Source organism: Lolium rigidum, chromosome 5 (genome assembly GCF_022539505.1).
Source record: "Lolium rigidum isolate FL_2022 chromosome 5, APGP_CSIRO_Lrig_0.1, whole genome shotgun sequence".
NCBI lineage: Eukaryota > Viridiplantae > Streptophyta > Magnoliopsida > Poales > Poaceae > Lolium > Lolium rigidum.
Window position 1 is genome coordinate 247914713 of NC_061512.1, and position 25839 is coordinate 247940551.

Genomic DNA, 25839 nt, shown 5'->3' on the forward strand with positions numbered 1-25839 from the left:
CAAGAATTCGATCAGCATCAGGTAACACGAATCATCAGGTAACAATGTCAATACCATACGACGGTCTTGTCGATTTCAAGTCCACTTGATCTCGTGTGTCGGTTGTCTAGTTTCTTAGACGATTATTATCCAGTATGCTAATTTCTCTTACAGTAGTTGCTCGTCTGATTTATGGTACACAGCCATTTAATTTCACATAGCCTAATTACTTCTAGAGACAACTTTTCCTTACGAAAATTTACAAGGCGATGTTGTCCTCTTCCTGCTCCAGCATGTCCAGGACTTTTAGCGCAAGCACAGGCCACACTTTGTCTCAAATACAGAGCATGTGTACAGCCTTCGTATGCCTTTTAGGTGCAAGAAAGAAAGAAAATACAGCATTGCTGCTTTGCACTAACAAAATTAAAAGAATTTCAGGATAGGATACAAGCCAAAACCACATATTTGCAGGGCTCACATCATTCAGTCGCAAGGCAAAAACTAGTAAAACAGGTCAAGCTATGTTTAATGTTTTTACAGAACCCTGTCTTCACCACCAGGGGCATAAATAACACCACTACGCCAGACAGACACCAAAGCAAATGTATACAGCCAGCAGCAGCTCATTCAACATTACAACAGAACCCTCCCATATCTGACATCAGGATTTATTCGGAATGTATTAGTTCGGTTCCAGGCAACGCAAAATAAGAGTAGGATGCACATGATGCTTAAGCTACGGTTGTTCATGACGTTTCGGGCGGGATGCAGCTCGCTGAACACATCAAGTTCAGAAACATGCACGGATGCTACTGGCTAGCTACTGCATATACAACAAAACAGGAGAATAAAGCAGAAAAAATGAACCTGATACCGGTTCTTTACTGCCTCTCTCTTGATTCTGACCTATCAGACTTCCTATTGTCATCCCAGCCACTGCTCCTGTTGTCATCATGCCTATCATGGTGCCTCTCGCCACCTGAAGGTTGCCGATCAAACTGCTGATCTTTTTGCCTGTCATAGTGAGGCCTATCGCTGCTCGAAGATTGCCTATCAAATCGGCGATCAATTCTCGGTGCAGATCCGTCAACCGGTCGGTCATGGGCATAGTTGCACTGCTCTCCTCTGTGGCAGCGACCAGTGTTCTGGAAGGCATAGCAAGGTCCCCTCTTGAAAGGACGTGACCCTCCACCGCCAGACTGAGGCCTCCATGGCCGCCCACCTGAGTTACCACCATTAAAATCCTGCTGGTTATTCCAGGTCTGATTCCCGCTTGGTGAATTCCAGTTCATATTATTATTCCCCTGGCCTGTACCATTTACAGGACTAGGACCTGGATTTCCCTGCACAGGAGCGCTCCAGCCAGTATTTTGATTCATGTTTCCAGCCTGGGGCACCCAACCAGGATTAGAATTTGCATTTCCTTGTGCCATGGCACCCCCCCAAGGGGCCACTGCAACTCCTTGCATCTGAGCTCCCATCATAGCAGCCGCATTTGGAGTCCCTTGGGCTTGAGTCCATATCATATTCATGTTGGTGTTTCCTGGATTCTGTGTCACCCAACCCATGTTCTGGACTGCATTTTGCTGTGTCGGCATACTCACCCCCATGTTGTAGCCTGTGGCGCCTTGTGCTGGTGCTGCCCAAGGCATGTTCGGTGTAACCCAACCCATGTTCTGAAGGGATCCCCAGTCCATATTTCCAGCCACCTGAGCTTGGCCAGATGCGTTTCCAACTTGTGCAGGCGTGGACCAGCCACTGCTTTGACTATCTCCACCAGCAGCAGCTGGTGTTGACATCAGCTGAGCTGAGTTGGAGGCATCAGTTGATTGGTTCCTTGCATCTGAAGGTGATACCACAATAACATCATTAGCTAGGTTTCCACTGAACAGCCATAATAATTCCAAGGAGCAACAGCAGTTGTTTAAGATTGAAACCTGTAAGACTTTGCTATGGAACTAATGGAAACAACATATCGGAAGAAAACAAGGCACGGAAATGGACAAATAGTGTGCTAATACCTTCAAATTGCTGAGTGTTTGATTGTGCAGCTCCAGTCTGTGCACCTACTGCTCCAAGATCTGCAAACGGAAAGAAATAATATACATCAAATTAAAATACATATGTACTACAAATTGGAAGCTTCAACCAAATTGTTGGAGCATATAAACCCTTGCAAAGGAACACAACTTCACCTGAAGACTGTGAATTAACTGTTTGTGTGCCAACTGTTGCAGGAGCAGGCTGAGACGGTGTTGTTTGATTTACTGTAGTGCCAAACTGACTTGAGGAAGCATTCCAACTTCCAGTAAGAGATTGCTGGCTTGCAAAAGCTGCTTGAGAATTTTGCATCCCATAATAACTTTGTGCACCAGACTGGATCATGGTTGCTCCAGGATTTGTTGTATCCTGCATTTGACTAACCCTATCCGGGAAAGACTGCGACTTATTTAGAACCCCTGATTTTTCTTCAAAAAGGGAGCCACTAGAGGGTCTAGCACCAACATCTGAGTTGCTTCTCAAGTAAGCTTTGTCCATTTGAGATGAGCTGCCAAGTGGCGGTTCCCACGGAGGCAGGTCTTTCTCAAACTTCCCAACCAAAGCATCAGCCAACAATATTGAGTCATCCTGCGTCTCGTTAGACTTCCATATTTTCAAATTAGCAGGGAAGTACCCACTGCTGTTCCATTTCCGCAACTGTACTATTGAGAAAGGGCCTTGGATTTTATTAGAAGGGTCCACGTACTGCCATATCTTTTCAGACTCATTGACTGTTAACTGTGATGCAGGTGTTGCAGACCCTAAATTAGCCGTTAAAGTTTGAGATGAGGCACCAGATAGCCCACGTGGAGTATTAGCTGCCGTGGCTTCCACATTAGTTCTGTGTGCACCAACATTTGGACTGTCTGATTTATCTGTGTAACCAGCACTTTCACCGTGAGACGAGAATGTAGATCTCCGTCCATGAGGCGATTCCAACTGTGTACTTGACCACGTGTTTCGGTTTGACTCCCAGTTAGATTTAGGATCTCTTGCAGCATTCCTACCCTCTCCTTTACCGGGAGACACTGGGTTGTTATCTTTCCTAGAAAAAGAACCACTCGGCTTACTGAAGCTACCTGTATGAAAATAAAAAATGTAAGTCAGTGTCAAAGTGGTACGAAGCTTGGCAGAATAAAACAAATCAAGTCCAGTACTTTTCTCAGCATCCTCCTCTGGTTCCTCTGGAGATTCATAATCCGGATCCATGGCAGGATCAGCATGTATTTCCGGTTCTTCCTTCAGCCTTCGAGCACGCTCCTCTGGAGTATTTAGAAGCTTCAGCTTCTCTACACATTCTCTAAGCGTACATAATGGTCAAGGCATGCAAGCTAAAATACTATTCGTCAAAAAGAGTCATTACAGAAAAAGAATAAATTCAAAATATTAATGACAAGCAATCGGATTACAAAAAGAGGAGCAATTTAACCATAATATTGAATCATGAACTACCAACTAAATAATGATTCATAAAAGAATGTCGAAAAGGATATTCTTTTCTATGGCCCATATCACTGGCACGGTCACGAAGATGCGCAAGACGCATTTTTTCACTTTCGATCCACTGCAAAGATGCAAATGGCATTCATGAATAAGCAAATGCAATAGAAGTGCTTGACTGGAAACTTCTATAGTTCTTCCATTAGTAGTTGCTTACATCATTGACTTTCACAGAATGGAGAACCCTTGCCTTGTCCTGAACTTCTCCCTGGAAGATATGATGGTTACACCATAGAAAAATAGTGTACAGATAACAAAAGCACAAATAATGTGTAATAAAATTACCACTGTCATCCTTGCAATGAGCCCACACTTGATGCTTTGCCGTAACCGTTTGCACTCCTCCTATAAACAAGAATAATGACAGCATTCAGCAAATGCAATTATATCTGTTGAATAAGTGCTTGGCTACATCAGTATAGTGAACTAACAGCCAAAATATCAGTAAAAATGGGAACTATAAAACCAAATGTGTAGTTTCTACTTAGCTTCAGTAAACATCAAATCGAACAGCAAAACTGTAATATTCCTAATCAAATACCTCAGTGAATTCTTGATTTGAAGTTATATCAATAGTAATAACCTCTTTCTTGTCCAAGTTTAGTATCTCTAGTGTTATATCAGTTGTCTTTTTTCCACATTTATACATCTCAGCAGCTGTTCCTGTCCCTGCACACAAATACGGAAAATTCTGCAATCAGAATCATGAAGAGCCGAATCTAACATCGGTTCTGAAAGTGTGCCATCTTACCAACAATCTGCACAAGTCGATAGATGTCTTGCCTCTGACCTGCACCAGATATCCGTATTCTCACAAATGTTCCAAGAACTTTCTCGCTAAATGTGTCAACATCACCCATTAACTCTTCCATTAGGTTGCGACGCAGGTACAGCAAGCCAATATTATGGTTATCTATCGCGGCGAAGTCATCAAGGTTCGTTTGGAGAGCTTTCGGATCATATTTACGCGATTTCCTTTTTTTCTGAACTCATCACAAATGATGCTTCACTGTTACCATCAACATCCTGGCTAGGATCAGGGTCTACAACACCACCGTGATTGCCATCGATATCAACTGGTGCGACCTCAGTCATGAAGAAATGAGATTCGAGAAGCTTCAACATTTCAAAATGCGCAACACGTTCTTTTCCAAATAGACTTTGGAGCAAAGGATCACAAACTATCTGGCTTTTTCTACGAGGATCACGGAGATCTTCACGTTTGATATAGGCAAGTAAAAGGCGTTGAACTTGAAACTGGGAGAGCATTGATTTGTCACCATTCCTCATATGTGCAACAAAATCCAAGAGCTCCTTTGATGCCCAACTAGCCTCTTCAGCTGAGGATGTAGATGTACCCACACTTTCAGATTCTTTTGGTCCATGATCACTGCTTGAAGCACGCTTCGACGATTTTCTAACCTTTGCCCCTGTAGACTTCTTAGTCTTAGCATCACGGCCACCTGAACCTCGCTTGGTATACCTCCGAGTGCTGCCTTTCCCTTTGGAACTGTCCTCATCAGCAGCACGCTTTAATCGCTTCTTTCCCCTCTTTTTTGGTGAACTGTCCGAATTAGCCTCTTCTTCATCATTAGTTTCAGGTAGTTCACGTATAATCAAAGAAGGCCCGTTCAAAGAAGGTCCATTTTTTTGACGCCTAGCGACTGATATTTCTTCAAATGTCAACGACAACTTCTCTTTCAAATTCAACCAATAACCCTTGAACAAATACCACCAAGATTCTTTGTCGTCAAAATCTACATCCTGTTAAATACGAAAATATGCACACCAGAACCATTAATAGATCATTTCATAAATACATGTGAAGCTACTGACATTACAACTGCTGAGCAGGAAAAAACGACGTCTCACAAGCAATTTGCAGCAATAGTAAGTAAGATGGGCATGTCATGGTAACAAGGCAGAAGCTAAACATAGACTAAAAAACCAAAAAAAATCTAAATATCCTAAGGCTTCCTGGAATATAAGGAACAGATGTTGATGTAAGCATTTGAAATGAATAGGTAATTTACGCAAACATACCATTGTATTTTCAAAGTGGGTGTTTGACATATATGCATTTATCCACCCCTAGCTGACATCATACCGACCATGTTCTAGAAGGATTAGGAAACAGGCATAGTCGTAATCTTCTAATTATGGCTGTGTATTAGCCAGGATCTTCTCTCGCACAATCAGGATGTGGGCGTTCCTGTTACGGATCCGACGGTACACTTCAGCATCTACAGGTTCACCAGGCCCAAGATAGCTTATGCCATGAAACAAATATGTTCGCCTACGCACGACCCATGCGAGCACACCTCCTCCTCGTCAAGCAGGTGCTCCCGTACCTCAATTGACCGACGCTCTCACTGCCTACACTGGGCAGGCTGCCCCAACACCTAGTGCTGAACCTCTGGCTACTGTCTCTATCTAGGAAATAACCTTGGGTCATGGTCCCACGGCAAAGCATGGCTTCCCACTAAAGTGTGGAGACCGAGTACCATACAGTGGCTAACATGGTCGCTGAAGCTAGTTGGGGCAGCAACTGCTTCAACATCTACGAAGACCCCACTCCAACGCAAACGATTGTTTTCTAGTACAAGGTCCATGCGTGCACCTGCCAACAAACCTCGTCCATTCAAACGACTAAGAAAATCGTAGTTGATCTCACTTTGTCCATAATCGTGCATCGATGGGACAATTTTGTGTTCTGCATGTGCCTTGTGTGCCTCAATAATGATCATATAGGTGTACCCATAATTAGGTCCCATTTGTTATCCTGAAGTTTATCGCGAGGATGCACCATGTTTTTCAAAATATGCACGCCAGCAAACAAATTATGGCAGCATATGAAAATAAACTTACTATTGAATGCAGAAACAACAAAAATACATAACTCAAAGCCATAAAGGTTCTCAATTATCAGGCAAAAGGTGCATGCAAACAACATCCTCCCATTTCAGGAAAACAGTGTAGCAAGGTTTAACATCACGTAACAATAATGCAGAGCAATAGTTTTGGTTCGAGTTGCCTACAAATTAGGTTCACCCATTTGATTTTACTAAATCACAGACAGAGCACAGGTTAACATGTATGCTTAAATTATGCAAACATCTATAGAAACAGTCTTTCAAGGTCGAAAACTATCATATGATTACATGAACAAGAATCACAAAACACTAAACCAACTCCTCAATGCCATAGAAGAAACAAGACACTGGATGAAACTAAGTTCTTAAACTGAGAAAATATTAGATAGGAGAAGCTAAGGGTAATGTGAAAAGTTCACCATTTGCTCGGTTGCCTCCTCTTTGTTCTCTATCATCATCACAGTATTCATGCATGTCTCACAGAAACCTTTAGTTCCTCTGACACGGATGAAGTTTGTCTCTTTCAAGCACGCTTTGCACAAGGAATAGGTACATGTTAAACACATTTGGCTAGCAGGTTTCTGACAGTTGCTACAAATGTGCCACCCTGAAAAAAATAGCTAAGTTGATTAAATGAAATATACATATTTCGAGACATTTTATCTGTATACTAAGCATCAATCCTTCATTTTCTACCTTTCCAAAAAAATCAATATGATCATCATATAGGTAAACTCATGTATCATTGAAAGTATTTCCTAGTTCATGCACGGAATCAGGTAGAAGAACGTGCAACAAAAGGATATTTCAGAGTTCACAGACAAATAACACATTCTATAAATCCGATGCAGTATAAAACAAGAAAGTTATGTGACAATCCCAGCATACGAACTGTAAACCAAGCCTGTTGCAAAAAAAACCTCCAAGAAAACATGGATTTAGGAAGATTGTAACATGGCAGAAACACTTAAGGGCACTCAGAAGGGTTCGGACTAAAGATAATCTAACATACCACAAGTCCATTGACCCTTAGTCTTGAAGAACTCGTCATCCCGATTAACGCACGAATGATGATAAGCCTTGGGGCAAAACCTGAGGACACAGAAAGAACAGTCAACCGCTATAACATATAGTTGTGTAGTTTTTTAATAACACAACATGAAAGTAACACAGCTGTTGCACAAACCTACGATCACAAACCACAAGGTCACCAGCATCAAAGCATATAAAGCAAACCTCCTCCTCATCCTTCTTTTTAGGAGATGGCTTCACCACGGCTTGAGCCTTGGAAGATGCACGGCCTCGCTTTGGCCGCCCTCCACCCTTCTTTTTCAATGGTGGAGGCTCATCATCGTCGTCATCCTCATATATCTGCACATCCTCTTCTTCAGGTAAACCGCCAGCCATGTCAACATCAGCTTCTGGAACACTATCAGCTTCTTCAGTGACATTTTGGTCAGCCATGTCATCGTCTTCATCCTCATCTTTCTCGGTGCCCTCCACATCTGCACCATCATCACCAGCTGAGGCAACATCCTGACTGTTGTCCCCAGTCAGGCCAGCTGTATCCACCTGCAAGTCCTCACCTGTCGCGCAAACACCAGCTGCATCAGTAGCTTCCTCTGCGTTGACATCTCTACTCACGGAAACCGCATCCATCTGCGTCCCCTCATCCATGAAAGTGTCTCCGGCTGCTGCAACCCCTTCGTCCTCATTGTCCTCTCCAGTTGTGGCAGGTACATCCATCTCCGTGACCTCCTCTGCACCAACATTACCAGCCACGTCATCTTCAGCTGAAGCCGGAACGTTATCATCTTGTTCCGGAACACCATCGGATTCTTCAGCAACAATTTGGGCAGCCATGCCATCTTTTTCATCCTCGGCTCCAGCACCAACATCTGCACAATTTTCCATGCCCTCCTCACCTGCACCATCATCACCAGCTGACAAAGTCACCTTTTCCTGATAATCATCTCCAGTCAGGCCAACTGTATCCACCTTTACGTCATCATCACTTGTGGCATCGACAGCAGCTTCTTCGTCAGCATCTCTGCTCGGAGAAACTGCATCCATCTGCCTACCCGAAGCATGACCAGCTGCTGCAGCCCCTTCCTCCTCAGTGGAGGCAAGTGCATCCATCTCTGTCCCCTCCTCTGCAATACCATCGTCATCCTTGACGAGCTCTGCTTCCGTCTCATCCAATTCAGCTGTAGCAACTGCGTCATCCACCGGTGCCGCCTCCTCATCCTGAGCACCCTCGTTAACCGCGGCATCTTTATCCATCTGAGGAGCATCATCTTGCACGACGCCAAGTTCAGAGTGAGCGGCACCATCGAGGATCCCCTGACCAGTCTGGTCATCTAAGCTATCTCCACCTCCAGCGGGAGCCATATCAGAATCGTCTTGTGCAGGGGAAGCGCCCTGCTCTGCGGGGTCGTCCACCGCGACAGCGGTCTCAGCCGACTGCAGCCCAGCGCCGGCGTCTTCCTCCGGCTCCTCGCCTGCCGGAGCACAGTCGTTTACGTCCTCCTCCGCCGCCGCAGCGTCCTCTCCGGCGGCATGGGCATGGGCATCGTCTTCGGGCTTCTCGCCCTCTCCGCCGCCGTCGAACTCCAGCACGATATCCGGGGTGGCCGGCATGGCCTCCGCCGCGGCGTGGACCTGGAGTTTGCGGGAGTTAGTTGGGGATTGGAGTAAGGAATCGCTGGATAAGCAAAGGGAGAGCTCGTACCTCAGAAATCAATGCCCGGGACTAGGACCCGGACGGGGGCGACGAGGCAGGACGGGGGCGGCGACGCGGGTGAGAGGCGCCGGAGTGTTTCTCTGAGGGGCGCGCGGCGTCGGCGGCGAGGTGCGGCGCGGCGCGGCGACGTGGGCGGCTCTAGGGCACGGTGGCGGTTGTGAGGAGACGGCTATAGGAGAGGGGATTTTGGGGTCGGATTGGAGCTTCGGTAGGGGTAGGGGTAGGGTACAGAGAGCGTGAGGGGAACGTGGCGTGGGAGAGGAAGTGTCATGGACTCTTGTACGGTGGTGGGCTGGGCTGGGCCGGGATGGGCGACCCAAAACGGCTAGCCAACGGCGCGTTTGGTAGCTGCAGCAGTTTCTTTCCCTAAAAAAAAAAAAAAAGCTGCAGCAGTTTCCTGCCCAGTGGGAAGAAGCCCCTACGCCTCGCGGTGGGCCATAAAAGCCATGTTGTTTGGTGGTTTGCACATAGTTTTTCGGTTTCGTAGAGATTTGGGCTCTGTCCGTTTGGTAGGTTGATTTTCAAGCCTAGTAGCAGCCCAGACGGCGCCACTGATCATAGACGACACAACATTGTTCAAACATGGTCATAGTTCACGACACAGCAGAGACGATCATAGTTCAACACACGACACGAACAGCAACTAGACACGGACATGGTAGCTACGACACAGAACCGGGTAAGCTTCAGGCATGGCTTTCGAAGACGACGCACCTGGTGGCATCGCCATGGTAACGGCACCTGGTCATCACCTTGGTGCAGGTGTGGTCGAAGATGACCACACTGTACTCGAAGGAGGACACCTTCTTGAAGATGAGGAACTGGCCTACCTGCAGCTGATGAGCGACGGCGAAGCCCGCCCACCCCTGGTCGATGTATGCGTCATCGCCTTCTCTCACCTTAGTCATCGTCCAGTTGCAGCCAGTGTTGGTGGTGACGATAATGTTCGAAGGGATTTCTCCGAACCACCTGACGAAATCTTGAGGGATCCGGAGCCGACTGAAGGTGGTCCTGAAGACGATGCGCAGGAACTGGTTCGTCCCTACGTCCGGCTGGAAGTGGCCGACGTTAGCCGCCCTTCGCTTCTTCGACGGTCCCTCGTCGGGGGTCTCAGTAGGTGACCCAAGCTTGACCTTCTCAGTCTACCACAAGAACACATGGCATTTAAGGTGTGCCTGCTCACAAGTATATAGATGAAAACGAACATTAAAAACATGTGATGCTTCATACATTGGCTCACACGGCAGCTCAAGGGACTGCCCTCAAACTAAGTCTAGTGTGCAAGTAATCACACACACACGACTAAGTTTGAGGGAAGCATCTTGCCTTCCAGTGTGCCATTGTCCAATAATTGGCCATTGCACTAGACAAACAAAATGAGACCTCATATACTGGATCACACGGCAGGCAAAGAGACTGTCCGCAAACTAAGTCTAGTGTGCAAGTAATATGACACACATGACTAAGTTTGAGGGCAGCATCATGCCTTCCGTTGTGTCATAGTTAAATCATTACCATTGCAGAACTGAAGAAGTACAAACATGGAAAGCAAGGTAACATAGGCCTCATACAATGATGACATGTGGATGAGATGTTTGATCAGAACCAATGGCATGGTCATGTTCAGTCATGCCATTGGTTCTGATCAAACATCTCCTCACACTATGATTGCCCGGTTACAATCATCGGCCCAGTTTAATCAGAAACAACATGATCTAGAACAAACTAGCGTGCTCATTCCACACAACAATCTGAACATGCTAAACCCCAGCACAAAAAACCATTCCCCTCCCTACATGCACAGTAAAATCTGGCAGTTTCAGCAATCCACAGTCTGATCTAGAAAGGATCTACGGCGATTGTAGATTAGAGTAACAGATCTAAGCAAATCGAGCTGTGAACACATAGACCTCGACAAGGACAGCAACCAATGGGACGAACACCTTGCAAACATTAATCCGAACCCTATCCTAATGGAAAACCTAGCAATCTAATATGCATGTCGTCGTAAATGCCCAAGAATGGCATGTTTTGGCACAACGAGTAAGAAGGTGAGAAGGAGAGGTCGTTACCGCCACTGTTCCGGCCGAGGACGAGCTCGAGGTCGCGAGCGAACTCGAGATGCCGATGAAGACTTCAAAGAAGGTGCGGCCGATATCGCGGTGCTGCTCGCTGACGTCTCCTCCTCCGGTACCGTTGCTCCGCCGTGCGGCGGTCCCGCGGATTGGTCGGCGGGAGGGGAACCGCGGGGGTGATGTGACTGTTTGGGGGGGTGAGAGTGCGGTCGTGAGTGAGAGGAAGGAGAGGGGAGTGGTGAGGCTAATTATGGAGCATGTTCCCGAAGGGACGCGACGTTTCCGTCTCCCTTCCCCACGCGTGCAGCCTTCTGGCCGCAACGGGCCTGGCTCCGGAGAAACTGCCATTCCGGGCGTTCCTCCAGGGCCTGTCCAAGGGTGCTTTAAAACCCGATTCCTGCAAGAGCGCGGATGCCTGCAGGCAACCAAACAGCCCATTCCAAGACCCAGCCCATTCAAAAAGGCGTATGCAGGCTACCAAACGTGCCCCAAGTGGTCCGTTTCTGTCCATTTAGGTAGCCCCAGCGGCATGGGAATCGTCTTCAGGCTTCTCGCCCTCTCCGCCGCCATCAAACTCCAGCACGATATTCGGGGTGGCCGGCATGGCCTCCGCCGCGCCAAGGACCTGGACGCGGCGAGAGTTTGCGGAAGTTAGTCCGGGATTGGAGTAAGAAATCACTGGATAAGCAAACGGAGAGCTCGTACCTCAAAAATAAATGCATGGCCGGGACTAGGACCCGGGCGGGGGCGGCAAGCGGGCGACGAGGCAGGACGGGGGCGACGACGCGGGTGAGAGGCGCCGGCGGCGAGCTGCAGCGCGACGCGATGACGTCGGTGGCTCTAGGGCACGGTGGTGGTTGTGACAAGACGGCTATAGGAAAGAAGATTTTGGGGTCGCATCGGGTTTGGATTGGAGCTTCTATTGGGGTTGGGGTAGGGTACACAGAGCGTGAGGGGGGAACGTGGCGTGGCGTGGGAGAGGAACTGTCATGGACTCTTGTACGGTGGTGGGCCGGGCCGAGACGGTGATACGTCTCCAACGTATCGATAATTTCTTATGTTCCATGCTACTTTATTGATGATACCTACATGTTTTATGCACATTATATGTCATATTTATGCATTTTCTGGAACTAACCTATTAACAAGATGCCGAAGAGTCAGTTGCTGTTTTTACGCTGTTTTTGGTTTCAGAAATCCTAGTTCACGGTGGGCATAAAACCCGAAACCCGAGCCCCGAACCCGAAATACCCGGACCCGAACCCGAAAAACCCGAAACCCGAAAAATCGGGTGCTAAAACGGGTGCTAATTTGAGAAACCCGAAATTAATACAGGAAAATCGGGTGTACGTGTCGGGGACCCGAACTACCCGCTTAACCCGAAGTACGTACATCATCTTTGCTCAGCCCAGACGCCCAGCTAGTTTAGTCCCGCACAAACACAGCCCAAGGCCCAAGAGGCCAGGACAAAACGCTGTCGCACCTATTCCTTGAGTCTGGCTCAATCGATCAACCCTAACTTCAGCACGCACCAGCTTCGATCTGGCAGCCGCCACGCTCTCCCTGACCTGGCCTCCAGCTTCCTCTCCCCGATCTAGCCATCGCCGCACTCTGTGCAACCTGGGCGCCTACGGCTCGGTCGAGCGCCTCCCGCCGCCCCAGCCTGAGGGCGCAAGCAGCAGCTCCGCGTCGGCTGCCTCCAGCGATGGCGTGCTGTGGTGCCCCGAAGGCGGCGTCCCTCGACGGCGTGATGGACTGCAGCGCCGCGCCGCTCATCATCCGCCCCGGTCGTCAATTGCTCCCACAGATCTTGAGCATCCTTTGCATCCCGTAGTTCTCTGTTCGGGCTAATCGGGGAAACCCGAACCCGGACCCGAACTTCCGGGTACCCGAATCGTCGGGTAGCTATTTTCTGGCAAGAAATTCGGGTGTCTTTTCTTCAAACCCGATTTTTCATTTACCCGAAAAACCCGACCCGAATAATTCGGGTTACCCGAACGCCCAGCGTGAATCCTAGTAAGGAAATATTCTCGGAATTGGACGAAACTTTCGCCCAGGGTCCTATTTTTGCACGAAGCTTCCAGAAGACCGAAGAGTCAACGAAGTGGGGCCACGAGGCAGCCAGGGGACAGGCGGCGCGGCCCAAGCCCCGGCCGCGCGGCCCTACCCCCGGGCACCTCGTGTGGCCCCCCGACCTACCCTTCCGCCTACTTAAAGCCTCCGTCGCGAAAACCCCGAGTACCGAGAGCCACGATACGGAAAACCTTCCGGAGACGCCGCCGCCGCGAATCCCATCTCGGGGGATTCGGGAGATCGCCTCCGGCACCTCGCCGGGAGGGGATTCATCTCCCGGAGGGCTCTTCATCGCCATGATCGCCTCCGGAGTGATGAGTGAGTAGTTCACCCCTGGACCATGGGTCCATAGCAGTAGCTAGATGGTCGTCTTCTCCTTGTTGTGCTTCATTGTTGGATCTTGTGAGCTGCCTAACATGATCAAGATCATCTATCTGTAATACTATATGTTGTGTTTGTCGGGATCCGATGGATAGAGAGTACTATGTTATGGTGATTATCAATCTATTGTTTATGTGTTGTTTATGATCTTGCATGCTCTCCGTTATTAGTAGAGGCTCTGGCCAAGTTTTTGCTCTTAACTCCAAGAGGGAGTATTTATGCTCGATAGTGGGTTCATGCCTTCATTGACACCTGGGATCGTGACGAGTAGGTTCTAAGGTTGTGATGTGCTCGTTGCCACTAGGGATAAAACATTGATGCTATGTCTGAGGATGTAGTTGTTGATTACATTACGCACCATACTTAATGCAATTGTCTGTTGCTTAGCAACTTAATACTGAATGGGGTTCGGACGATAACCTGAAGGTGGACTTTTTAGGCATAGATGCAGTTGGATGGCGGTCTATGTACTTTGTCGTAATGCCCAATTAAATCTCACTATATTTATCATATCATGTATATGCATTGTTATGCCTTTTTCTATTTGTCAATTGCCCGACTCGTAATTTGTTCACCCAACATGCTTTTATCTTATGGGAGAGACACCTCTAGTGAGCTGTGGACCCCGGTCCTATTCTTTACATAGCATACAATCTACTGCAATTGTTTTTACTGTTTTCTTTGCAAACATCTTCCACTCGATACGCTTAATCCTTTGTTACAGCAAGCCGGTGAGATTGACAACCTCACTGTTTCGTTGGGACAAAGTACTTGGGTTGTGTTGTGCAGGTTCCGCGTTGGCGCCGGAATCCCTGGTGTTGCGCCGCATCACATTTCGCGACCATCAACCTTCAACGTGCTTCTTGGCTCCTACTGGTTCGATTAAACCTTGGTTTCTTTTCGAGGGAAAACTTGCTACCGTGCGCATCATACCTTCCTCTTGGGGTTCCCAACGAACGTGTGAGTTACACGCCATCAAGCTCTTTTTCCGGCGCCGTTGCCGGGAGATCAAGACACGCCGCAAGGGGAGTCTCCACTTCTCAATCTCTTTACTTTGTTTTTGTCTTGCTTTATTTTATTTACTACTTTGTTTGCTGCACCTAAACAAAACACAAAAAAATTAGTTGCTAGTTTTACTTTATTTATTGTCTTGCTCTCTATATCAAAAACACAAAAAAATTAGTTACTTGCATTTACTTTATCTAGTTTGTTTTATTTACTATTGCTAAAATGAATACCCCTGAAAATACTAAGTTGTGTGACTTCACAAATGCAAATAATAATGATTTCCTATGCACACCTATTGCTCCACCTGCTACTACAGCGAGAATTCTTTGAAATTAAACCTCGCTTTATCGAACTTGGTTATGAGAGATCAATTTTCACGGTGTTAGTTCCGATGATGCTCGCTACCCATCTCAATAATTTTGTTGAACTTTGTGAAATGCAAAAGTATAAAGATGTAGATGGTGATATTATTAAATTGAAAGTGTTTCCTTTCTCATTAAGAGGAAGAGCTAAAGATTGGTTGCTATCTTTGCCTAAGAATAGTATTGATTCATGGACTAAATGCAAGGATGCTTTTATTGGTAGATATTATCCTCCCGCTAAAATTATATCTTTGAGAAGTAGCATAATGAATTTTAAGCAATTAGATACTGAACATGTTGCTCAAGCATGGGAGAGAATGAAAACTTTGGTAAAGAATTGCCCAACCCATGGATCGACTACTTGGATGATCATCCAAACCTTCTATGCAGGACTAAATTTTTCTTCGCGGAATTTATTGGATTCAGCTGCTGGAGGTACCTTTATGTCCATCACATTGGGGGCGGCTACAAAACTTCTTGATGATATGATGATAAATTACTCTGAATGGCACACGAAAAGAGCTCCGCAAGGTAAGAAGGTAAATTCTGTTGAAGAAACCTCTTCCTTGAATGATAAGATTGATGTGATTATGTCTATGCTTGTGAATGGTAGATCTAATGTTGATCCAAATAATGTTCCTTTAGCTTCATTGGTTGCTCAAGAAGAAAATGTTGATGTGAATTTCATTAAAAACAATAATTTCAACAACAATGCTTATAGGAACAACTCTGGTAATAACTATAGGCCATATCCTTCTGCTAATGGTAATGGTTATGGTCATTCTTATGGAAATTCTTACAACAATAATAGGAGTGTACCCTCTGGTCTTGAAGCTATGCTTAAAGAATTTATTAGTACACAAACTGCTTTTAACAAATCTGTTGAGGAAAAGCTTGATAAAATTGATACTATTGCTTCTAGAGTTGATAGACTTGCCTCCGATGTTAATCTTTTAAAATTGAAAGTTATGCCTAATAATGATATTGATAATAAGATTACTACTACAGCAAATGCCATCCAAGTTAGAATTAATGAGAATATAATATTAATGGCTGAACTGCGTGCTAGGTGGGATAGAGAAGAAAATGAAAAACTAGCTAAAGAGAATAATGTAGCTAAAGTTTGGACTATTACCACCACTAGTAATGCTAATTCTTCACATGTTGCTGCACCTCCTACTATCAATGGTAAAATAATTGGTGTTGGCAATGTTTCTACTCCTAATGCAAAGCGAACAAAACTGCCTGAAATTGCTAAAACTGCTGAAACTGCTTGTGATAAAACTGCTGAAATTTTTTCCAACCTTGGGAACAATGATCCCATTGCTGTAGCTCATAATGATTTAGATTTTGATGATTGCCACATCTCTGAAGTTATAAAGTTCTTACAAAAACTTGCTAAAAGTCCCAATGCTAGTGCTATAAATTTAGCCTTTACAAAACATATTACAAATGCTCTCATAAAAGCTAGAGAAGAGAAACTAAAACTTGAAACTTTTATTCCTAGAAAGTTAGAAGATGGTTGGGAGCCCATCATTAAAATGAAATTCAATGACTTTGAATGTAATGCTTTATGTGATCTTGGTGCAAGTATTTCTGTTATGCCTAAAAAGATTTACGATATGCTTGACTTGCCACCATTGAAGAATTGTTATTTGGATGTTAATCTTGCCGATAATGTTAAAAAGAAACCTTTGGGGAGGATTGATAATGTGCACATTACGGTTAACAATAACCTTGTCCCCGTTGATTTTGTTGTCTTGGATATCGAATGCAATGCATCTTGTCCTATTGTGTTGGGAAGACCTTTTCTTCGAACTCGTTGGTGCTCGTTATTGATATGAGGGAAGGTAATATTAAATATCAATTTCCTCTCAAGAAAGGTATGGAACACTTCCCTAGAAAGAGAATGAAGTTGCCTTTTGATTCTATTATTAGAACAAGTTATGATGTTGATGCTTCTACTCTCGATGTTACTTGATTTGCACTTTCGCGCCTAGCTGAAAGGCGTTAAAGAAAAGCGCTTATGGGAGACAACCCATGTTTTTACTACAGCAATTTTTTGTTTTGTTGAGTCTTGGAAGTTGTTTACTACTTTAGCAACCTCTCCTTATCATGTTTTTGTGCCAAGTAAAGTTTCTATGTCGTAGTTGATATTATATTTGGGATCGCTGCGCAGAAACAACATTGCTGTCTGTCACGAATCTGGGCACAGTTCTCTGTAGAAAATTCTAAAAAATCTGCCAATTTACGAGCGTGATCCTCAGATATGTACGCAACTTTAATTAGTTTTGAGTTTTTCCATTTGAGCAAGTCTGGTGCCAGCTTTAAATTCGTCTTTACGGACTGTTCTGTTTTTGACAGATTCTGCCTTTTATTTCGCATTGCCTCTTTTGCTGTGTTGGATTTATTTCTTTGATCCATTAATGTCCAGTAGCATTATGCAATGTCCAGAAGTGAAAATAATGATTGTGTCACCTCTGAATGTGTGAATTATTAATTGTGCACTAACCCTCTAATGAGTTTGCTTGAAGTTTGGTGTGAAGGAAGTTTTCAAGGGTCAAGAGAGGAGAATGATGCAACTAATCCAACACACAGGCCGTCTTCGCTACGTCTAGGGTTTAGGGCTAAGGGCGACGCCGAGGCGATCGGCCGCCACCACCCTACCATGGACGGGAGCGCGCCCGATCTGAGAAGTCTAAGTGCCTACGAGTGCCAGGGAGAGTCCAGAAGACGCACGCCGTCGGAGGAGAGGTGTTGGAACCGTGGCCGCCAAGAAGGCGATCCAGATTGGTTTGAGAAGGGGCGGGGTATAAAACAAAACGGCGGCGGCAGAGTATCGAAACTAATCCAGATCTTCGGAAACCAATCTGCGACTTACGATCCAGGTGCGCAGATGAGTTCGGTTCCGGCGAATAAGATGGTGCTGACCGGCGGTGGGGGTGATCAAGGGGGAACCGGTGAGGGTCCTACCCACCCGAAGCCGGCGGTGGGTACTTTCGCTGCGCTGGGCCAACCAGAAGCGCGTCTGGCGATCATGTGTGCGGATGAAGCTTTGGAGGGCAACTGGGATGGAGAGCAGGCCGAGGGGAAGAACGCGGGACCGGAAGCGAGGCTGGCGGGCGACACTACCGTGGATGATGAGTTCTGCATGGAAGAAGACGATGATGAGGAAACCCCTGTGGTGGCGCCTACCGTGTGGCGGATGCTCGCACGCTATTACTCGATCAAGGCGGCGAACTACACGCTGATCCACAAGCACTTCACGGAGGTTTGGCGTGTCCGGGGTAAGATGATCTTTAAGCCCCTCAAAGACAATTTCTTTATCATCACGTTCAGTCAAGAGGGAGACTATAAATTTGTTGAACAAGGTGGCCCATGGATCCACCAAGGTGTGGCCTGCTTGATAGCACCGTTTGTGGATAGTGCACAGCCCTCTGATACTGTCCTGGATACAGTCCGGCTATGGGTACGCTTCTATGATGTTCCATGGAAGAAGCAAACCAAGGAGTATGGAGAAACGTTGGGATCAAAGTTTGGTAAGGTGGTAACAGTAGATGTGGATGCAGAGGGACTAGAGCTCAGCGAGTATCTGCGGGTTCGTATTGATTGGCCTTTGAGTCAGCGACTTCTAGCTCGCTTCAAAATAACCAAGGGACAGCAAGTGGCCAAAATCTACCACATGAGATATGAGCGAGTCCCCTTCTTCTGTTTTCACTGTGGATTCATTGGGCACAACGAGGAGCAATGTGAGCAAAGAATCATGGGCGCACCATCATTGCAGTATGACGCAACGCTGCGGTGTTCGCCAAAGCGGAAGTTCCAGAGCAGAACTGTTTCAACGCCGGATGAACCTGCAGCCAAGAAGTTCCTAAGCTTCAACACGCCGGAGGGCAGCGTTAACTCCTCGTCGCTGGGGATTCCACCGATGGCTGGGCGTCAAGCACGGGCCGACCAAGGTGTGCCAGGCACTGACATTCCTGTAGCAGTTGATGCGAATGATGGGTTTGAGGAGCAGGAACGACGTACGGGAGAGGAAATAGAAAGAGACTTGGCCAACACAGTGCATAACCTGCAGCTGAAACAGTGTACGAACAAGGAGGTTGGGAAGCAGGACCGTTCGCCTCCCGCGACGGTGGAAGTGCCAGGGAGTCGGCCAGTTGCACAGGGGATAGGGTGCAGCAAAGAGGAGGTGAGGCTAGCACCAAACGCCATGCAAATCATGCAGAACCTGACGTCGATCACAAGCAACAGTCGGGGGACACCATCGGGGCCGAATTCCAGTGACATGATCCCACCACTGCGAGGCCTCTCCCAGCTAGGCATACCACTGAGTGACTCTGATGTATCAATGGCAGACCGGGAGTCGATTTTGGGCAAGCGGACTGCGGGAGAGGATGCTGCAACTGATGGTATGGGCCAGAAGCTTGATCTGTCTCTGGCCCTTAACTGTAACGTGACAGGAGGCGGTAAACTAAAGAAAGGCAGGCGGGCAGGAACAACAGAGGTACAAGAAGAGAAGAAGGACGGGCACGTGGAGAGTGTGGCGGCAAGGACAAGGAGAAGGATCGCTACTGGGCATTCTAAGCCTGGAAACCTGACGAGGCCGAGTGTAGAGCCTCGTCAGGAGAAATGAATTGTATAGCGTTCAACTGTCGGGGGGGGCGGGAATAACCCGACAGTGCGTGAACTGGCTACACTTTCCCAAGTTTGGAGTCCGCGTTTATTTTTCTTATGTGAAACTAGGCAGAGTAATAATAAGATGCGCCGCTTGCGTCATAGGTTAGGCTTAAGAGGTTTTGCTGGTAGCAATAGTGTCGTTGCCTAATCGACGGTACCTCGGAGGAGGGATCCTCACGAGGGGGAGAAGAAGTAGGGGCCATAGGGCGGAGTGCACACGGGACGGTGGTACGCGAGTTACCCGAGCTTCGGAACACCCGCACGATGACGAGGCCTACCGCTGCTTGTCTGGAATTATCTAGGCGCTTTCGCGTTGTTACAATGAGTTGTGGTTGTTCCGTATCTAGCTCGAGATCTCCCCTCAGGGCTCCCGGGATCCGGCTTATATAGGCGCCCGGATCTAGGGTTTCTACGGAGAGTCCTACCCGGAATACAAGTTGCCTAACTACGGTACAATGTCTTGCCGTGTACGTCAAGGATCCACCTATGCCTAACTTGTCGTCATGGATCCGGCTTCCTTCATGGGTCTTCACGGATCTGACTCCTGGCATAGACCTCTTCGGATCCGGGTACCTCTGTAGGGCGGTTCGGATCCGGGTACCTCTGTAGGGCGGTTCGGATCCGGGTACCTTCCCAGGGCGGTTCGGATCCGGCTCCTTGTTCCTGGGCTGGACATCTTCCATCTTGATCAACAGCAACTGGGCCGCCCGGTGGGCCATATGCCATCACCACCATCTTTGGGCCACCCGGGCTTGCCGGAATCGGACCATGTCGATGGTATACCTATGAAGTATATCCACAACGAGTAGCCCCGGAGTTCTCCAAGATTTCTCGTTCTTCCATCCAGCTCAGCTTGCGCATGTATCTTCATCCTTTGGCTGGAACGAATAATAGAGAATCTTGAAGGACTTCAAACTTCATATCTCCAACCAAGTATTGGTCGGAAACTTCATGATCCAATGGTCAGATTCTTCGAAGACACTATCCAGCGTAATCTTCGGTATGGATCCGACTAGCCAAATGTAAGTTCGGATCTGACTAGCCAAATGTAAGTTCGGATTTGACTAGCCAAAATATGGGTGTGGATCCGACTACCCAAAATATAGGTGCGGATCCGACTAACAAAAATTAGGTGCGGATCCGGCTACCAAAAATTAGGTGCGGATCCGGCTACCAAAAATTGAGGTGCGGATCCAACTACCAAAAATTAGGTGCGGATCCGGCTACCAAAAAATAGTTGCGGATCCGGCTATCAAAAGTTAGGTGCGGATCCGGCTAGTTAGCCAGATTTTCGCCATCTTTGAAATTTTTCTTGACATAACCATATGTATGTAGCCCCCGAGCGTTGAGTCGGCTTGCTCCAATGAGACTCGATGCTCAGAAACTTAGCCCCCAAGCGTCAAGGTGGAAATTTTTCGGTTAGTTGCTCCAAAGAGAACTTCATCGATGTAGCCCCCGAGCGCCAAGGTGAATTTACTTGAAAATCCGGCTTGGAGCTCTTAGAGTAGCTTTATCTTTATATGTGACTAAGGAATAGTGTAAATCCCAAGCATCTAGGCGGAAATTTCCAGCACTAATACTCGAAAGGAAACACACTTTTCACTTAAGATCAAAATCGCAGCCCCCGAGGGTTGGTTCCGGCTAAGCACAGTGCAATCAAGCATCATGTACCTGATACATAAACATAAAAGCATATTTGTATTAAATTGTTTCTTTGATCATGTTCAACGAACAAATGTAAGGCGGAATAAAAACGGCCTTTGAACAAATGTTTTAAAGCTGAAACTATGCAAGCAGTTGAACAACATAAAACTGTCAAGGCGGAAACAACTCGACTATCTTGAACAGTTAATGTAATTTATATGTTTTAAGCAAGTGCTTGGTTTATCCGTTCTTCCGGTTTATATGCTTGACTTTTCGCGAGACGGCGAACTTTAAACACGAGAACATCCGTCGAGGCGATAGCGCTTAATAGCGAAACAATCAAGAACCTCGAAACAGAGGCCGGCTTTAAGTACCGAAATGTCACTACTAAGGAATCCACATATAAACAACGGAAAACGTGTAGGCCGGAAAACTCAAGCTAACGCCCGAAGGCGGAAATTTTGCAGCAGTATCTGGAGCCTTAAGCGGCAAAAACAGTACAAAGTTTTTCACGAGCGCGAGGCAAATCGTGGAAAAGATATGACCAATAGTGAAAGCGGTAAAAGACTCAGGATATGAGTGAACCAATCTTAATCTCATGATCATAAAATTTTAAAATATTAAATATAAATAAGGACTTAGCTGTTTGGAGCGGAGTCAACGTCGGTCGTGGCGATTTTTCTTCGGCGTTCCGTCGAGCCGGTGCGAGATTGATTATCGCGGTGGTCCTGTAGGTGCGGATTCGATCGCCAAAATATAGGGGCGGATCCGGCTACCAGCAACTAGGTGCGGATCCACCTACCAAAATTTAGGTGTGGATCCGACTTCCAAAATTTAGTTGCGGATCCGACTACCAAAAATAGGTATGGATCCGACTACCAAAAACGTAGGCGCGGATCCGGCAACCAAAAATATAGGTGCGGATCCGACTACCAAAAACGTAGGCGCGGATCCGGCAACCAAAAATATAGGTGCGGATCCGACTACCAAAACCAGGATTTAAATTTTTCAGATCTAAGGCGGAATCTTCCCTAGGAAGCTCCTGCGACTCAGATCGGATCTTCGCGACTGCGTCCAGCTCGGCGGCGGCCGCGTCAGCGTTACTTACCAGAGCGTTCCCGTCGGAATCGACGGTTTCGCTGTTGAAGATGTGGATGCCGCCGATTGGGACGATGGAGAGCTTGACGGGGTCAGTCCTAGCCGGAACTCAGCACTCGTCCGGAGGGACGATCGGAAAGTTTCCGGCGTAAAGAACACGCCCCACAGCGATCGAGTCGTCGTAGCTTCCCATGACGGAGCCCTCCCGGTTCCGGCCTCCAGACGCCTCAGGCCCCACGGTGGGCGCCAACTGTCGTTGCCTAATCGACGGTACCTCGGAGGAGGGATCCTCACGAGGGGAGAAGAAGTAGGGGCCATAGGGCGGAGTGCACACGGGACGGTGGTACGCGAGTTACCCAGCTTCGGAACACCTGCACGATGACAGGGCCTACTGCTGCTTGTCTGGAATTATCTAGGCGCTTTCGCGTTGTTACAATGAGTTGTGGTTGTTCCGTATCTAGCTCGAGATCTCCCCTCAGGGCTCCCGGGATCCGGCTTATATAGGCGCCCGGATCTAGGGTTTCTACGGAGAGTCCTACCCGGAATACAAGTTGCCTAACTACGGTACAATGTCTTGCCGTGTACGTCAAGGATCCACCTATGCCTAACTTGTCGTCATGGATCCGGCTTCCTTCATGGGTCTTCACGGATCTGACTCCCGGCATAGACCTCTTCGGATCCGGGTACCTCTGTAGGGCGGTTCGGATCCGGGTACCTCTGTAGGGCGGTTCGGATCCGGGTACCTTCCCAGGGCGGTTCGGATCCGGCTCCTTGTTCCTGGGCTGGACATCTTCCATCTTGATCAACAGCAACTGGGCCGCCCGGTGGGCCATATGCCATCACCACCATCTTTGGGCCACCCGGGCTTGCCGGAATCGGACCATGTCGATGGTATACCTATGAAGTATATCCACAACAAATAGTGATGGTCTTAGTGGTGGTTTAGCTCTTTTCTGGCATGATCAACTCTCTGTAGAGGTCCAAGAGATTAATGAAAGATATATTGATGTGTATGTGCGTGAGTCCCCAACGGCACCGCAATGGCGCCTAACGTGTGTGTACGGTGAGCCACGGGTGGAAGATCGTCACCTTATGTGGGATAAGCTTAGACAACTAAAATCGGCGTCGAATTTACCGTGGATGGTCCTGGGTGATTTTAATGAAGCTCTATGGCAAGAGGAGCATCTCTCTTGTACCCTTAGACCAGTAAATCAGATGGACGCGTTTCGTGAGGTTTTGTATGAATGTAACCTAACTGATCTTGGCTTTTCAGGGGTGCCATACACATATGATAACAAGAGGCTGGGAAGGGCTAATGTTCGTGTACGCCTGGACAGGGCGGTGGCCTGCCCAGCTTGGCGTGATAGGTATGCAGATACAAAGGTTTTACACCTAACTTCGCCTATTTCGGATCATTGTCCAATCCTTGTCCAGATGGAACAAGAGATCCGCATGCCGCAACGTCAGGCCAGAAGACAGTATGAAATCATGTGGGAGAGGGAATGTGATCTGGCTGAAAGAATAGCGATGGCATGGGGTGAAGCAGGACATAAAAGTGATCTGGTTGATATCATGCAGGGATTGGATCGAGTCATGTCCACGTTGCAATCTTGGAGTAAGAAACGGTTTGGTAATATTTTAAGGGAATTGGACAAATCAAGGAAGCGCCTGGAAGCTCTAAAGATGGAAAATGCCGACCAGCGGGAAATACGCCAAGCTACTGATCAGATGAATGAACTACTGTACAAGGAAGAAATGCTGTGGCTGCAGAGATCCCGTGTCACTTGGCTGAAAGAGGGTGATAGGAATACGAAATTCTTCCACCAAAAAGCAGTTTGGCGGGCTCGGAGGAACAAAATTAAAAGGCTCAAAGATAATGAAGGAGTATGGCAGGATGTACCGTCGGAAATGGAAAGAATGGCTACATCTTATTTTCAAGAGCTTTTTACCCGTGATCCATCACTGAATTCTGATGATCTTATTGGCCTCACTAAAGAAAAAATAACAAATGCTATGAATGATGACTTATGCAGGGACTTCACGGATGAAGAGATAGGGGATGCTCTTTTTCAAATAGGACCACTGAAGGCGCCAGGGGTGGATGGGTTCCCAGGCCGGTTCTATCAAAGAAATTGGGGAACTATCAAAGAACAGGTTGTAAATGCAGTCAAATTATTCTTTGTGACAGGACATATGCCTGAAGGAGTAAATGACACAGCTATAGTTCTGATCCCAAAAAATGATCAGCCTGAAACACTGAAGGACTTTCGGCCAATAAGTCTCTGTACAGTCGTTTACAAGATCATTGCAAAATGTATGGTGAATAGAATGAGACCAATCCTGGGTGAAATTATCTCTCCAAATCAGAGTGCCTTTGTACCAGGAAGATTGATAACGGACAATGCACTGGTGGCTTTTGAGTGCATTCACTTTATTGAGCAGAATACAAGTACAAGCAAAGACTTCTGTGCATATAAGCTTCGTGTGGCCCCCTGACCTACCCTTCCGCCTACTTAAAGCCTCCGTCGCGAAAACCCCAGTACCGAGAGCCACGATACGGAAAACCTTCCAGAGACGCCGCCGCCGCGAATCCCATCTCGGGGGATTCAGGAGATCGCTTCCGGCACCCTGCCGGAGAGGGGATTCATCTCCCGGAGGGCTCTTCATCGCCATGATCGCCTCCGGAGTGATGAGTGAGTAGTTCACCCCTGGACCATGGGTCCATAGCAGTAGCTAGATGGTCGTCTTCTCCTTGTTGTGCTTCATTGTTGGATCTTGTGAGCTGCCTAACATGATCAAGATCATCTATCCGTAATACTATATGTTGTGTTTGTCGGGATCCGATGGATAGAGAGTATTATGTTATGGTGATTATCAATCTATTGTTTATGTGTTGTTTATGATCTTGCATGCTCTCCGTTATTAGTAGAGGCTCGGCCAAGTTTTTGCTCTTAACTCCAAGAGGGAGTATTTATGCTCGATAGTGGGTTCATGCCTTCATTGACACCTGGGATCGTGACAGTAGGTTCTAAGGTTGTGTTGTGCTCGTTGCCACTAGGGATAAAACATTGATGCTATGTCCGAGGATGTAGTTGTTGATTACATTACGCACCATACTTAATGCAATTGTCCGTTGCTTAGCAACTTAATACCGAATGGGGTTCGGACGATAACCCGAAGGTGGACTTTTTAGGCATAGATGCAGCTTGGATGGCGGTCTATGTACTTTGTCGTAATGCCCAATTAAATCTCACTATATTTATCATATCATGTATATGCATTGTTATGCCTTTTTCTATTTGTCAATTGCCCGACTGTAATTTGTTCACCCAACATGCTTTTATCTTATGGGAGAGACACCTCTAGTGAACTCGTGGACCCCG

General features: G+C 47.1%; 1 protein-coding gene across 1 annotated transcript; it reads right to left on the reverse strand.

Annotated features, from left to right (window-relative positions):
- Positions 1 to 441: 441 nt before the first annotated feature.
- Positions 442 to 9032, reverse strand: LOC124653056 (zinc finger CCCH domain-containing protein 19-like). The gene is given in 13 exon segments (XM_047192111.1): positions 442 to 1822; positions 2001 to 2060; positions 2175 to 3098; positions 3177 to 3325; positions 3513 to 3583; positions 3677 to 3727; positions 3805 to 3864; positions 4061 to 4188; positions 4271 to 4497; positions 4499 to 5283; positions 6812 to 6999; positions 7405 to 7484; positions 7579 to 9032. Coding segments are annotated over 13 exon segments (5139 nt in total). The 3' UTR covers positions 442 to 860.
- Positions 9033 to 25839: the final 16807 nt, after the last annotated feature.